Below are 16,847 nucleotides of genomic sequence, written 5' to 3'. Positions count from 1 at the left end.
CACCTAACGCTGCTCGGGTGAAAAAAAAAATCATAAGCGCAGCATCTCTTTATGTTCTCCTGACGGTATCGTGGTCTAAACCAATAAGAGACAGAGCTCGGGCGGGTCCTTGCCTCTGATTGGCTGTGGTCCTTTTCACTGCTGTAAATTGTGTCAGTTCGAAAATGCGAGCGAGCAGAGCAGGTACTCTGAGCGCTTCGACGCTGAGCGCTTCGATTTTCTTTGAAAGTGAAGAGAGTCAGAAAGCCTCGCCCCGAGACTAATTAAAAAGCCCAAAAACATGCCTTCAGACAGGACTGGTTGAAGCAATTTCCCTGGCTGATGTACGATGAAGAAAGGGACTCAATGCACTGCATTTATTGTCGGGAGTGCGGTCAGCATTTGGCCGGTAAAAAATAGTGCGTTTGTGGAGGAGTCAACAACATTTCACATCGAGACATTGAAAAAGGGAGTTTGCATGTTCTCCCTGTGTAAGCGTGGGTTCTCTCCGGGTTCTCCGGCTTCCTCCCACAGACCAAAGACATGCAGGATGGGGATAGGTAAATTGGTGACTCCAAATTGCCCGTAGGTGTGAATGTGAGCGTGTATGGTTGTTTGTCTATATGTTAGCCCTGTGATAGACTGGCGTCCTGTCCAGGGTGTACCCTGCCTTCGCCCAATGACAGCTGGGATCGGCTCCAGCCCCCCCGCGACCCTGAATACAGGATAAGCGGTAGAAAATGGATGGATGGATGGACATTGAAAAAGCGCAATATGTCCAAAAAGCATACTACATGCCGTGATAAGTGTGTTAATAAAGTGGCCCCTCATCCAGCTGCATTTCAGCGTCAGGCTGTATCAATCACGTCCGCTGAGGAATCTGAAATGATTATAAAATTCAACGTTGCATACAATATTGCAAAGGAGGAGTTGCCGTTCACTAAATTTAAGTCCGAAATTATTCTGATGAAAAAAATGCTGACACACTAAAGAACAAGACAGCTGAGGTTGGAAACGCCACGTACACGTCATTCATGATTGACGGCGACACAGATGTCTCTACGAAGGATATTGTCTACTGCTGCATTTTGCATAAAGGGAGGCCGGTCAACATGTTAATTGGACATGTCCGGTGGAGCATGGACACGCACAGTGTTTGAAGGCCCACATTACAGCATGAGAGATCATGAATAGGAAATTGTATAGTAGCCTATTCCTAATATTATTATTAAAAATGAATAGCCTAAGTAAAAATATAAGTAGGCTAGGCTAAGATCACATAAACAGTTTTCCATTTGCAATCTATAGACTAGTGACCTGTATGATCTTTTTATTCTTGAGGAATTTATGCTGCCACAAAGCAAGCATTTACTGCGCTTGGGCATCAGTGTGCAGATTGGCTGGAGAAAACGGTTCCTCTGGGTGCTGATGGTGCTGCAGTTAACCTAGGCCATAAGGGGGTGTCATAATGTAAAAGGAGAGCGATTAAAAAGGTGACTTTTTGGCGTTAAAGGCGATGCGATGAAAAATGTGGGTGCACCTAAATTTTGTGCTGGTGCACCTAAAAAAAAAAGTTAGGCGCACCAGTGCAACCAATGCAAAAAGTTAGTCTGGAGCCCTGTTTCAGATTCCTCAGCGGACCTGATTGATACAGCCTGACGCTGAAATGCAGCTGGATGAGGGGCCACTTTATTAACACACTTTTCACGGCATGTAGTATGCTTTTTGGACATATTCCACTTTTCAACGTCTCGATGCGAAATGTTGTTGACTCTTCCACAAACGCACTATTACCGGCCAAATTCTGACCGCACTCCTGACAATAAATGCAGTGCATTGAGTCCCTTTCTTTATCGTACATCAGCCAGGGAAATTGCTTCAACCAGTCCTGTCTGAAGGCATATTTTTGGGCTTTTTAATTAGTCTCGGGGCGAGGCTTTTCTGCCTCTCTTCATTTTCAAAGAAAATCGAAGCTCTCAGCACTCATTGTCGAAGCGCTCAGGAGTACCTGCTCAGCTCGCTCGCATTTTTCGAACTGACACAATTTACAGCAGTGAAAAGGACCACAGCCAATCAGAGGCAAGGACCCGCCTGAGCTCTGTCTCTTATTGGTTTAGACCACGATGCCATCAGGAGAACACAAAGAGATGCTGCGCTTATGTTTGTTTTTTTTTCACCCGAGCAGCGTTAGGTGCACCAGTGCGACCTACAATTTTTTTCAGTCGCACTCATAAAAATTTTGGTCGCACTCTGGAGCCCTGTTATATGAAGTATTACAGTTGTATTACAGGAAGAACTACTGGATTATCATAGGGTAGGGTTGCACGGTATACCGGTACTAATTTGGTACCGGGGTACTGAGGCATTTAAAACGGTACTATATTGCATTTGGACGGGACCGGTACTTGCAGCGCCCGCAACAGCGCCCGCAACAGCGCGGCGAACTCGCCGCGTGACGTCACCGCGTTGTAACTACAGCTGAGAGGACGAGGAGCGAGCCGCAGCTTGGAGAGATAAAAAGAAAAAGCAAGCAAGCCGGACGAAACAGCTAGCTAGTTAGCGAGCAGCGTGGACTGGAGCAACAAACGGAGCAGGAGGAAAGCTTGGAGAGCGCGAGAGAGAGAAAAAGAGAGAGCGCGCGAGAGAGAGAGAGAGAAAGAGAGCGCGAGCGAGCGAAGCACGGAGAGGAGAACGGCTGCTGCCACCGTCACCACGCCGCAACTTGCGGACAAACCAGCGCCGCGAAGTGCGATGTGGCCGTACTTTAGCTAAAAACAAATGCGCAAGGCAAGGCAGTTAACGCCGATGCACCACTGTGTAAACGGTGTTTAAAACATGCATGGCTAACGGCGGAAACACCTCCGACTTAGCCAAACACTTAAAGGACAAGCCCCCAGACCTGCACACTGAACTCAGGGAACGACAGGTCATTTACTCAGGAAAAAAAGCCACATTCAGTGCTAAAAGCAAGCGCCACCCCCCTTCACTCTTAACAAAAGTAGCTCTGGAAGAAAAAAATAGAGCTGGTTTATTTATATTATTATATTTTAACATTTTTAAAATTGTGTGCATTAGAAAAGCTTGTCTTTGTGGTATTTTATTTTGTTTGCTGATTAATATGTTATTGTTCTAAGATTTTCTATTAAAATAAAGTCAGTAATGACATTTTTTGGATTCACTTTTTATGTGAAAAAGTATCGAAAAGTATCGAAAAGTACCGAAACACATGTTGGTACCGGTACCGGTACCAAAATGTTGGTATCGTGACAACACTATCATAGGGTGTATGACAGTTAGTATTATGGCGGTATTATAGAAAGAAGAAAATACAGGGTTATCATAGTAAGTACTTTGAGGCTGTCATAAGAAATGTTACCTGAAATATATCAGTTATATAGGTAAAATAGCAGTAGTATCATAAACTGCTCAAAAAAATTAAGGGAACACCTAAACACCACATGCTAGTTCTCAATGAATAACATACAACAGTTGGAAATCTTTATTCATTAGGGTCATTCCGTGCCATTTCATCAAATTTCTGAAAATCTTCCCAACTGACCATCTCAGAATGTCCTGAAAAAATTAAAGTACATAGACACACTTGTTAATAGGACAAATCCAAAATATTAGGTCTCTACTGTCAACAGTTTTCTCATGAAACATCATTGAATGAAGGATAGTTTAGACGGTTTTTGGCATCATACTCTGAAAAGCCATTTTTAAACGGCAATATCTGGAAAACTATCTCACCTGTGGCCTTCAAAATTTCTACAGTGTATATCTGTTACTAATGGCCTCCAGACATGGAATATCGGGGGTGTAGCTCAATGATAACCTAGTATGGTAGGTACTTAAAATGTGGCTTGTTGAAATCAAGTAGTACATTTGAAGAGTGGTTGAGCCCCCATTTTTGCAGATAAAAGACTTCTATCACTTCTGCCTCTACCTCTGGTATTAGCCTAAACATTCTACAAAATATTCTTCTATATTCTACAGCCACTTGGTTGTGCCTCTCCATGTACGCTGATCCAGCTAGCATCTTACACCCTGCTACTATGCGCTGGTCAGGGGCTTCTTTGCACAGTCTGCATCTTGGGTCTGATCTGCTCTGGTAGATCCTGGCCTCTATGGCTCTTGTGCTTATGGCCTGTTCTTGTGCTGCCATGATTAGTGCCTCTGTGCTGTCTGTCAGTCCTGCATTTTCCATCTACTGGTAGGATTTCTTGATATCAGCCACTTCCTCTATCTGACGGTGGTACATGCCATGTAGGGGCTTGTCCCTCCAGGTTGTCTGCTCCTCCTCCTCTGCACTCTCATCAGGGCTCTGCTGCCTGAGACATTCACTTAGCAGTTCATCCTTCGGGGCCATTTTTTCGATGTAATCTTGAATTTTCAATATCTCATCCTGGACTGTGGCCTTGACGCTCACTAGCCCTCTGCCTCCCTCTTTCAGCTTAGTGTATAGCCTCAGGGTGCTGGACTTGGGGTGGAACCCTCTGTGCATGGTGAGGAGCTTTCTAGTCCTGATATCTGTGGCTTCTATCTCCCCCTTTGGCCAGCTTATGATACCAGCGGGGTAACTGATGACTGGTAGTGCGTACATGTTGATGGCTCGGACCTTGTTCTTACCATTCAGCTGACTTTTCAGGACCTGCCTTACTCTCTGGAGGTATTTGGCTGAGGTTGATTTCCTTTTGGCCTCTTCATGGTTTCCATTAGCCTGTAGGATGCCAAGGTACTTGTAGCTGTCTTGGATATCACCTATGTGGCCCTCTGGTAGGTCAATCCCCTCAGTCCTGATCATCTTGCCTCTCTTTGAGATCATCCGGCCACACTTGTCCAATCTGAATGACATCCCTATCTCATCGCTGTAGATCCTGGTGGTGTGGATCAGTGAGTCTATTTCTCGCTCGCTCCTGGCGTACAGCTTGATGTCATCCATGTAGAGCAGGTGGCTGATTGTTGCCCCACTACGGAATCGGTACCCGTAACCACTCTTCGTGATGATCTGACTGAGGGGGTTCAGGCCTATGCAGAACAGCAGTGGTGATAGTGCATCTCCCTGGTATGCCGCACTTGATGTTGACTTGGGCAATCGGCTTTGAATTGGCCTCTAAGGTTGTCTTCCACATTTCCATCGAGTTCTGGATGAAGCCCCATAGGTTCCTGTTGATCTTATACAGTTCCAGACATTCCAGTATCCATGCGTGCGGCATTGAGTCGTAGGCTTTCTTGTAGTTAATCCAGGCAGTGCACAGGTTGGTTTGTCTCTTCTTACAGTCTCAGGCGACTGTTCTATCAACCAGTAGCTGGTGCTTGGCTCCTCTGGTGTTACTGCCAATTCCTTTCAGTGCCTCCATCATGTATTGAGCCATATGCTTACTCATCTTTGCTGCAATGATGCCTGACAGGGCCTTCCATGTTGTGCAGAGACGGGTAATTGGCCGGTAGTTGGATGGGACGGGTCCCTTCTGGGGGTCTTTCAGGATTAGGACTGTCCTGCCCTGGGTTAGCCACTCTGGGTGGATCCCATCCCTCAGCTGGTTCATCTGTGCTGCTAGGCGTTCTAGGAGTGCAGTTAGCTTCTTCAGCCAGTACGTATGGGGCCTAGTGCTGTCCAGCTCTTCATCTTTGACACTCTTTCTTGGATGTCTGCCATTGAGATGGTTACTGGTTCTTGTTCTGGGAGGTTGCTGTGGTCAGCTCTTAGGTCCACTAACCATTGGGCATCGGTGTTGCGTGTTGCCTCCTTTTCCCATGTCTTTCAAGTATTTTTCCACCTCAGCTCTTGGTGGGTCTGACTGGTTGTTGTTTCCCTGCCACTGAGACGACACCTTGGCTGGTTCAGTGCAGAACAGCTTGTTTATTCTCCTGGCCTCTCCCTCCTTGGTGTATCTCTTCAACCGGGTGGCCGAGCTGTTAGTCGTTTTTTGGCAGTTTGGAGTGCCTCTGGTATGGAGAGTGAGTTGTACTTCCTGGGTGCCCCTTTATTCACCATGTTCCCTATATATATATATATATATATATATATATAAGGGTTGCACGGTATACCGGTACTAATTTGGTACCGGGGTACTGAGGCATTTAAAACGGTACTATATTGCATTTGGACGGGACCGGTGCTTGCAGCGCCGCCGGCAGCGCCCGCAACAGCTCGGCGAACTCGCCACGTGACGTCACTGCGTTGTAACTACAGCTGAGAGGACGAGGAGCGAGCCGCAGCTTGGGGAGATAAAAAAGAAAAAACAAGCAAGCCGGAGGAAACCGCTAGCAAGTTAGCGAGCAGCGTGGACGGTAGCAACAAACGGAGCTGAAGGAAAGCTTGGAGAGAGCAGAGACGGAGAGGGAGAGGGAGGGAGGGAGCACGGAGAGGAGACTGGCTGCTGCAACCGTCACCACGCCGCAACTTGCGGACAAACAAGCGCCGCGAAGTGCGATATAGCCGTACTTTAGCTTAAAACAAATGCGCAAGGCGAGCAGTTAACGCCGATGCACCACTGTGTAAACGGTGTTTAAAACATGCATGGCTAACGGCGGAAACACCTCCGACTTCGCCAAACACTTAAAGGAACAAGCACCCAGACCTGCACACTGAGCTCAGGGAACGACAGGTCATTTACTCAGGAAGAAAAGCCACATTCAGTGCTAAGAGCAAGCGCCACCGCCCTTCACTCTTAACAAAAGTAGCTCTCGAAGAAAAAAAAATAGAGCTGGTTTATTTATATTATTATATTATATTATTGTATTTATATTTTAACATTTTTAAAATTGTGTGCATTAGAAAAGCTTGTCTTTGTGGTATTTTATTTTATTTGCTGATTAATATGTTATTGTTCTAAGATTTTCTATTAAAATAAAGTCAGTAATGACATTTTTTGCGTTCACTTTTTATTTGAAAAAGTATAGAAAAGTATTGAAAAGTACCAAAACACATGTTGGTACTGGTACCGGTACCAAAATGTTGGTATCGTGACAACACTAATATATATATATATATATACTTTAAGTATACATACACACAGATTACACAACCAAATCAAATATTAATCTTAATTTGAGCATAAAGATTTTACATTACAGTACAAAAGTCTCCAAAATGTGCAGTCTTCAATATTATTCTATCATATGTTTGTTCGTGGTTTAAGACATTAAAAGCTGCTTTCAGCATGTTCAACTCGCATTCAAGGACGTATTGCCTCTGTAACTACAACTGTGCTACATTTTAATGTTTTCGTAAGGCTTAATTAATCAGTAGCATTTAGTCACATGTAAGTCTTTGGTAAATGGTAAAAAACACAATTGAATTGCCCTGGGGCCTGTTCCAGAAAGCAGGTTCAACAAACTCTGAACCTAACCCTGAACTCTAAGATGGGCAACTCTGAGTTTTCGGTTCCAGAACAGCAGTTCTGAGTTAGTTCAATCAACTCTGAGTATGATAATCATGAGTTACGCGCGTGGCTGCCGACTCTACAAAGCCATCATCAATGGAGCTCCGATTCACCATGGCAACCGGGAGAGCGTTATTAGATATTACTGAGTGTTTATGTAGAAAACAAGCTCATCCTTAGAAAGCGGAGCAACGTAACTGCAGCAAAGTAGAGACAGTTGTCGTGGCAGACATTTACGGCCCGACTTAATGTGTATAACTGAATGAAACAGTCGATTGATCTAAAGGTGATAAGTCTTTACTTTCAGCTATTTAGAGCGACACTGTGGTGTAACTGTTAGCCCACAGTGCAGGCAACAGGGGTTCGACCCCCCGTAGATCTCAAAGTAGCGCAATGAACAAATAATCATTTTTATGTAGGTGTAATCCCCAGGCACAAAAAGAAACTGGCTTCAGCTGAAAATTAAGCATTAAAATATTGCACAAATACGTAGACTAAGGCATATGATTTCACATTTCATATTTCACATATTAAACGGTAATATAAGTGGCTATTTCAATAAAGAAATGTCCTTTTTCAGAAAACTCCCGTTCGCAAAAAAATCTTAAGAGCTCTGCAAAGAATCGGCATTATGTCCGTGATATGAAATGTCGAAAATGTCGGCGAATATTGTTTAGATATGTGATTGGTAGGAAAAACGGTAATTTCCTTCTAAGTCATCAAAATCCTCTCCCCACGTAAAGCTGTTCGAATCACTTTTATTTCCATATCGATTAGCTTGACGAGGAAAGGACAGCATATTTTTTTCAGAGTTGGTTCAGATTCCCGAAAAAGGCGGAGACATGTAGGGAGAAACTCAGGGTATGTTGAAACAAACCTGCCAGCGAGCAGGTTAGGTTCACAGAGTCAGTTACTATGGTAACTATGGTTACTATGGTAACTGACCTAAAGGTTGAGTTACCTCTCTTTCTGGAACGGAAAACTCAGAGTATCCCTCTTCTCAGGGTTAACAAACTCAGAGTTTCAGGAAAACCTACTTTCTGGAATGGGCCCCTGCTGTGATGTTTACTAGTAGACTATTAGGACATGCAGTACCAAAAACGGCCATTTTAAAAAATCACTGTGACAAATTGAGGCAAAACACCCTCCCGATTTTTTAAATATGATTTTAACAAGAATATGAACTTTTGAAAAAAGTAAGTTTGGACCTGATACTAGTTGTCAGTTTTTTGGACTATGGCTCTGAAGTTGGGCAAAGATGTGTTTACTTCCATCTTTGAGCCTTAATATCTGTGAAACTAATCATCTGAGAGAGACCATATTTTGTAGAAAACACCAGAGATAAAGGCAGTAGTGATAGAAGTCTTTTATCTGCAAAAATGGGGGCTCAGCCACTCTTAAAATGTACTACTTTATTTTAACAAGCCACAATTTAAGTACCTACCATACTAGGTGATCATTGAGCTACACCCCCGATATTCCATGTCTGGATGCTATTAGTAACATATATACACTGTAGAATTTTTGAGGGCCACAGGTGAGATAGTTTTCCAGATATTGCTGTTTAAAAATGGATTTTCAGAGTATGATGCCAAAAAACGTCTAAACTACCCTTCATTCAATGATGTATCATGAGAAAAATGTTGACAGTAGAGACCTAATATTTTGGATTTGTCCTATTCACAAGTGTACTATAATTTTTTTCAAGAAATTCTGTGATGGTCAGGTGGGAAGATTTTCAGAAATTTCATGAAATGACACTGAATGACCCACATGCCAAAATGTCCTTGGGCAAGCTACTGAACCCTTGGCCCATTTGAAGTCTGTGGGAGTTTGTTCCACCACTGAGGCGCCGGAACAGAGAAGAATCTGGACTTTGCTGAGCAACATTTGTTTGATTTCAGCGATGGTGGTACTAGCCAGCCAGCTGAAGTGGAGGAGCAAAGTGCTCACGTCGGGGTGTGTGGTTTGACCAGTGTTTGAAGGTAGATGGGTACCGTTCCATTGATGGCCTCGAAGGCCAGTGCCATCATCTTGAAACATGCAGTGAGAGTTGGGGGCTTTTATAATGAAACGCAGGCCTCATCATGAGCTTCTGGTTAGAAAAGTTATTCTTTTGGGTTTTATTATTTCTCTTTTAAAAACAGCCTTGTCCTGAGTTATTTTCCTGGGCTTTTTTTTAATTATTATTCACCACATGCATCGACTGGTATGGTCCTTTATCAACCAGCAGCAGGTGTCTTAACCTCATATATTTCTTTCAGGAGTGTTGGACAGCTGCGGAGGAGACTTCGAGGATGGGGAGGAGGTTTATGATGCCGTGGGAGGAGTCCTACAGGAAGTTTCTGCTGACAGTAAAAACGAGTACGACGTCAGGGACATCTGCTTCCAGATGTTTAACACACTCAAACTGTAAGACAGAGGGACAATCATGTGTTTCTGTCTGCAATAATACTGATTGTTCTCATTTGGGTGTTCATTGGGTCTCATTCATGAAATGTTAGTAAAAACCTTCTCCAGCTTCAGGAAAGCTGTGTAAAAGGGGGGGGGGGAATGTCTCCTTTGCTGAGATTGAAGTTATTTTAAGTACTGTGGCTTTATGAACCAGACAATGTTATCTTGTTACTGTACCACTTTAATCTGGTGCTAAAATACTATATGAAACAACTACATTTTTGACATGTACGGTGTCTGAGGAGGCACATACAGGACGAACTCACACTTAACAATAGTGCTACCAGCACTTACACAATAATTTAATAATTTATTTTCTTCTGTTAGTAGTGGTGTGACTGATGCCGTAAACACTGTGTCCTCTGTCCAAAGATCCAAAGATTTACACAAGCTCTCCGAGTGGTAAGAGGCAGGAGTAGATTTTCTTGGTAGCTATGAAAAGTTGAGAGCTAACATTTTTATTAATAACGAAACATGTATATTTCCCTCAGGCAACAGTTTAGACAGACACATTCGTTCTGCTCACGTTTCATTAATGAGACCCAATGTGTTTTATCAGGACTAACGTGTGTTCTTTTTTGTTTTGTTTTTTTGTGTGTTTTTTAGTAAGGGCTTTTTGCCTTTATTCAGATAGGACAGTGTTAGAGTGAAAGGGGGAGAGAGGGGACGACATGCAGAAAGGGCAGGTCGGATATGAACCCAGGGTCGCTGCAGTAAGGACTTAGCGATGCCCTTAACAGGTGTTTTAATGGGGAATAACATGCTTTCATCAGGACTAACAAGTGTTGTGTTTTCATGAGGGATTAACACATTTTTTTAATCAGGATTCACACCTGCGTATTTAAGGGGATTCAAATTTTTTTTATCAGGACTAATATGTGTTTTGTGTGTTAAACAGGAATAACCATCATGGCACTCAGAGGCAGGTGTTGCTGGATGCTCCAGTTCAACTCTCTCAGATATCTGCAGACAATGGTAAGAAACGATATTCAATCATATTTCCATTTACACTCACTCAACTATATGCACAATATTTTTATGTTAACACATTTTACAGTTTTTTAGCTAACATTGGGTCCCATTCATGAAACGTGAGCAGAACAAACTTGTGTGTAAACTGTGGAAATGCACGTTTCGGTATTCATCAAAACATTAGTAGGCCCGAACTTTTTGCAGCTACTTACAAATTCTCTGATTGCTCGTTGAAATAAGGAATGCACATATGGAGGTGATTTATGTGCAAATCTACTCACAGATTTGCTCACACATTTCATTAAATAGACCCATTCTTTGTTATTAACACATATTGTAGTGTATTTTTACTAAAAGTGTTTGATATTAACACACCTTTTAGTGTATATTAACTTACAGTTTTTGATGTTCGTGTCCCTGTTAAGTTTGTGCAACAGAAGATGTTCAAGGTATCTGGATGATGAAACGTGGTCAGAACACAGTGAGTCTCTTTTAATTAATTTACACTAAAATCTAGGGCTGGGCGATTTTTTGAAATGGCTGAACTGCAAAATCGCGATTTAAAAACAGTTCTAGACTCTGCAGATTTGTTTTGCTTTAAGGGACTCTGTAGTAGACACTCAAGAACACGTGCAAAAGTCAGCCACATACAATCACATTCACTGCACCCCAACGGACCATAGAAATGTCCACCAACTCAAACGTTCTTTTACCAATTAAAGAGAAGACTACCAAAAGTTTGCGATCTCTGTTTACTGCTCCTTGGCGCTATCCTCTCTCTCCTCTTCCCTCACGGCTTCCCGCCCCTCCTCCTTAAGCCCCGCCCCTCCTGAATCTTCCTTACCAATCACAACATGTGACACTGACAGATCCATGCAGTGAATCAAATTACACAAACAAGAATAAAGGCACAGTCTCTATTTTTCCACAGTTTACCTTTAACATTTACAATAATTTTCTCATTTATGATTAATTTGTCTTAATCTAAATAATTCAACCATTTTTACTAGAGATAGACCGATATGGTTTTTTCAGGGCCGATACCGATACCGATTATTAGTAGTCAAGGAGGCCGATAACCGATATTCGGAGCCGATATTCATTTGCAGTAAAAGTGAAAATACTGGTGTCAAAATTTTGAATAATACAAACACCAACACTTAACTTCTTTTAAATGCCTTTAAGCATATGTTTATTAAACAGCTTTTCAGAATTGAAACATGTATAATATAATAATAATAAACATCTGTTTTAAAATTTTAACAAAAAGTGCAGGAAGCTACCAGGCTCAGCAGCATGTCTTAAGGATAAATGAAAACTTAAACAAATAAATATCTCCCTGAAGTTTTATACAGTAAATAAAATGTTCCAAAATTTCAATATAACTGAAATGTTATTTTATCTTCTACTCATCTTTGTTATCTAAGTTTTGAGTAGTGTCCATGGGCGTTTTGTTTTGCCAGCAATGGTCCTTTCCTCTCCCTGCCCTAAATATGTGTGTATATAGTGTACTTCTTCTGTGCCATTTATGTATTTAACTTTCTCTATCACTACAGTAACTTTTTGACCGTTCTTTTCTCTGCTCTGAACTCCTCCGTGTCTCCCGTTTGGGCAAACACAACAACTCACGGCCAAGCGTAAATCAGGCTTTCCGATTGGCTGTTAAAGCCACTACGGGAGCCAATAGGAGTGTCCGAGACATAAACGTAACTTTATACGTCACTAGCAAGATGGCGGATGAGAAGTGATCGACGATATACATAAACAAAACGGAGAAATGCGCCACGGAGACGAGGAGACATCTAGTCACATATTTTACAACTTTACGCATTCGTTTTGTTGTCAGAAATAAATCGCTCACATGGGCAAGCAGGGTACCATTATTTAGCCCCGTTTCTCTAGTTTAAGAGGCATGTTACTAGCCCAAACCATTACGGAGTTATGACGCTCTAAAGACAACATGATATTTTGTAGCGTATACGCCACAATGGGTCTCAGTTAACAGACACCTCTGGAGGGACTGCGAGCGAGCAGAGCTGCCGCTTATGTTTGTGTTTTGGGCTCATGGTAACGTTACTAGTAGTTGTGAGTTGTAAAGGACTCCGCAGCTTCTCCACTCGGCGAAACTTTTTCTCCTCGCCGCCGCTTGTGTGAGCAGCACTGAGCACGCACAGCTTTCACTGCTGATTGGCTGTTACCCATGCCATGGCTCTGTGTGTAACCAATCAGATGGTGCTGTGGGTGGGACAATGCTGGAGACAGAGTAGTGGCTGCAGACAAAGAGGCGCGGCTCCATCAGAGCCAAAATAATCCAGTTTTAAATTGATCTCTTATCGGCCGTCGGATTAAAGAAAAAGGCAGATGCCGATTTGCGTCAAAATGCTGAATATCGGCGCCGATAATCGGCCCGGCAGATAATCGGTCTATCCCTAATTTTTACTCTTTATCAAACCAAATTACTTTTAGTTTAGCTATCTTATGGATTTATTACTGCACTTATTTAGGAACTTATTCATTTGAATCCCTGCTTTCTATGTTTTTTATTTTTAAGTTTTTTTTTTTAATTCATTTTTTCAGGGATGGCCTACAAGGGACATTTTTTTTTTCAATTTGATTTAAAAAAGTCTTTGCACAATAATGACAGCCAAGGGGCTTTTTTTATTTGCCTTGGTCTTTTTAGTTTGTTTAGAGAAAAACAGAAGAAAATTTAGGTTTAAATCGAAAATTGTCCAATAGTTTAAAAAAATTTAGATTTTATTTTTAGGCCAAATCACCCAGCCCTACTAAAATCAAACTATTTTAAATAATTTACTGTTTTGATGAACAGCTGATATCAAATGTCATCAAATGCATCACTCCCTGTCTCTCTTCAGACGGTGGACGCTAAGAAACTTGAAAAGGCCGAGGCGAAGCTGAAAGCTAAACATGACCGCCGGAATGAGAAGGACGGCCTGAGACCCTCCACTCCACTGTCAGTACCTGTCCACACCTGTCATCACCTGTACTACACACCTGTACACACGTCCTCACCTGTACACACCTGTACACACGTCCTCACCTGTCCACACCTTTATACACCTGCCCTCACCTGTACATGCCTGTCCTCACCTGTAGACTCATGTCCTCACCAGTACACAGCTGTCTTCACCTGTACACTCCTGTCTTCACCTGTGCACTCCTGTCTTCACCTGTGCACACCTGTCTTCACCTGTACACACCTGTCTTCACCTTTACACTCATATCCTCACCTGTACACACCTGTCTTCACCTGTACACTCATATCCTCACCTGTCGTCCTGTGTTGTCTCACAGAGTGCTGGAGGAGGCATCAGCCAGTCAGGCCAGCAGTAAGAAGGATAACCGAGTCGACCAATCAGGGAAGAACCGCAGTTACGACATCCGCATCGAGAACTTTGATGTTGCCTTTGGAGAAAGGTGAGTTTATCTTTATTAACATGATCATTGATCAATCAATTGATATGATTTTTTTTAATTGTGGCAAGGGAAAAATGAGTTGGTTACTTTAAAAAAACACTACCCACCGTGGCTGGTGTGCAAAAGAGTTCTTGTCCAGCCCTACAAAACGTATGAGCTATTATTCATCAGTTTTGACGAATGCATTTCAGTTTTTGACAAGTATAATTCTGTCTGCAGGTGTTTGCTGCAGGGGTCGGAGCTCTCTCTGGCATTGGGCCGGCGGTACGGTCTGATTGGTCGTAACGGTTTGGGGAAGACAACGCTATTGAAGATGTTGGCCAGCCGCAACCTCCGCGTCCCGGCACACATCTCTATCCTCCACGTGGAACAGGAGGTGGCGGGAGATGAGACGGCAGCACTGCAGAGTGTCCTGACGAGTGACACACTGAGAGAAGACCTGCTGAGTGAGGAGAAGGTGCTCAACACTCGCATCGCCAATGGAATGTACGTGTGTTTAAATTAGCACTTAGTACTAAATTGCTCATAGACGTGAATGTGAGCGTGTAGCCCTGTGATAGACTGACGACCTGTTACTAACAATAAATAGTTCTAAACTTAATAACTGTATGCATAACATATTAATAAATGGAAACACTGAAAGTCTCATATTCTTTTTTTATTCATTTGTGTATATATTTATCTGAAAGTGGAGTTGTTTTGTTCCTTTATCCCCTCAGTTTGTAGAATGGTTCTTATCACTACAGTACCCATGAGCCTCAGCAGGCTGTTGGGATGTCGTGCTTAGTTTGTGTTGTCTTTTGTTTGTTTCAGTGCTGACGGGATGGAGAGCGTCAGACTGTCTGAGATTTACGCCAAGCTGGAAGAGATCGAGGCCGACAAAGCTCCGGCTCGGTAACTACTCTATACTACACAAATGTCTGTTCACCTTATGACCAATTATTGGTTTATATATTGTAATTATTTTGATATCATTATTTTTGTTATGTAGTCTGCAAATTGTCCAAAAGACAAATATCCATCAGTAGCCAGGGTCACAAAATCCTGCTGTAAAAGTAGTGTGTAGTATTATGAGGTCCATGTACAGTCAGTGGGGAGCTCTTCCTCGCTCACAGACGCCTCCTGGTGGTTGTTGGTGCTCACAACAACATACACGTGTAACAATTAAAGTGTTTGATTTGATAAAGAGGTTAATCAAATAATTGATTGACATCTGTCTCATCCAATCAGAGCCTCTGTCATCCTGGCAGGTCTCGGATTCTCTCCCAAAATGCAACAGCAGACGACCAAGTGAGTCCCCTCTCGAACACACACACACACTTTGATTGAAGTGTTTTCTGTCACAAGACATTGACTTCCATTCGTCACCTGGAAATTTACAGTAAACACACAACCATGTCAACTTTAATTAAAAACCCTCAATGTCAATGATCTATAGACGGACTGATGACTCACACACTGTTGTACTGTGTGTGTGTGTGTGTGTGTGTGTGTGTGTGTGTGTTTAGGGAGTTCTCAGGAGGATGGAGGATGAGGTTGGCGTTGGCAAGAGCTCTTTTTGCTCGGTGAGTTTCACTTTCTAAACATTTAAACTGTGTCTGTCTGTGCTGTGTGTGTGTGTCTGTGTCTGTCTGTGGTGTGTGTCTGTCTGTCTGTGAGTGTATGTGTTTGTTGTGGACAGTCTACAAACGGCGTGAAAGAAAACACTATGTCTTTGAGAAAACTCCTCAACATCAGGTGGCAGGACAAAATCCCTGACACTGAAGTTCTCACCAGGGCCAGCATGTCAAGTATCTTCACCATCCTAGCCCAGGCCCAGCTTTGCTGGGCTGGTCATGTAGTTTGCATGCCAGACCATCGGCTTCCAAAACAGTTAATGTATACTTGGCAAACACTGTCAAGGTGGCCAAAAAAGGCTCTTCAAAGTCTGCCTGAAATCATCTCTCAAAAACTTTCAAATAGTCCTTGACACCTGGGAGGTAACGGCCCAGGACCGAACAAGGTGGCGCACTACACTGAAAGAGGGAGCAGCCACATATGAAGCTGCCAGGACAGACGCAGCTGAATTGCAGAGGAAAGCAAAGACAGCGCGCTTAAACAATCCTACCCCCAACCCATCTCCTATCCCCTGCCCTCACTGCCCTGAGAGAGTCGTGTGTGTGTGTGTGTGTGTGTGTGTGTGTGTGCGCGCACATATGTGTGTGTCTGTGGTGTGTGTTAGTCTGTGAGTGTGTGTGTGTGTCTGTGTTGTTCAAACATGATGAGCTTGTCTAACTCATCGTCTATTTTCTTTGTTTCCACCAGACCAGACCTGCTGCTACTTGATGGTGAGTCAGATACAACTACAGTCACACATTGGAGTACTAGTAGTAGGCTGCATAGGAGGAGGACTTTTAGTCTTTATTGCCCCCCAAGGAGGAGTAGTTCGAGGAGTAGTAGTAGAACGAGTAGGAGGAGTAAACGTAGTAGGACGAGTAGTAGGACGAATAGTAGGAGTACAAGTAGTAGGACGAGTAGGAGGAGTAAAAGTAGTAGGACGAGTGGTAGGACGAATAGTAGGAGTACAAGTAGTAGGACGAGTAGGAGGAGTAAAAGTAGTAGGACGAGTAGTAGGAAGAA

The 16,847-nt window shown here is 43.0% G+C and overlaps 1 protein-coding gene across 1 annotated transcript in view; it reads left to right on the top strand.

Annotated features, from left to right (window-relative positions):
• The window catches only part of abcf3 (ATP-binding cassette, sub-family F (GCN20), member 3), a 40,838-nt gene that overhangs the window by 7,017 nt on the left and 16,974 nt on the right, over positions 1-16,847 (top strand). Inside the window, exons 2-11 of the mRNA XM_084019946.1 lie at positions 9,632-9,779; positions 10,720-10,796; positions 11,219-11,274; positions 13,667-13,764; positions 14,106-14,228; positions 14,448-14,714; positions 15,042-15,122; positions 15,459-15,518; positions 15,737-15,793; positions 16,533-16,555. Coding sequence (XP_083876072.1) covers positions 9,632-9,779; positions 10,720-10,796; positions 11,219-11,274; positions 13,667-13,764; positions 14,106-14,228; positions 14,448-14,714; positions 15,042-15,122; positions 15,459-15,518; positions 15,737-15,793; positions 16,533-16,555 — 990 coding nt within the window. The remainder of the gene's footprint in view (positions 1-9,631; positions 9,780-10,719; positions 10,797-11,218; positions 11,275-13,666; positions 13,765-14,105; positions 14,229-14,447; positions 14,715-15,041; positions 15,123-15,458; positions 15,519-15,736; positions 15,794-16,532; positions 16,556-16,847) is intronic.

The sequence above is a fragment of the Eutrigla gurnardus genome (assembly GCF_963514095.1).
Source record: "Eutrigla gurnardus genome assembly, chromosome: 10".
Classification (NCBI taxonomy): domain Eukaryota; kingdom Metazoa; phylum Chordata; class Actinopteri; order Perciformes; family Triglidae; genus Eutrigla; species Eutrigla gurnardus.
This window is presented reverse-complemented; position numbering and strand designations above follow the sequence as displayed.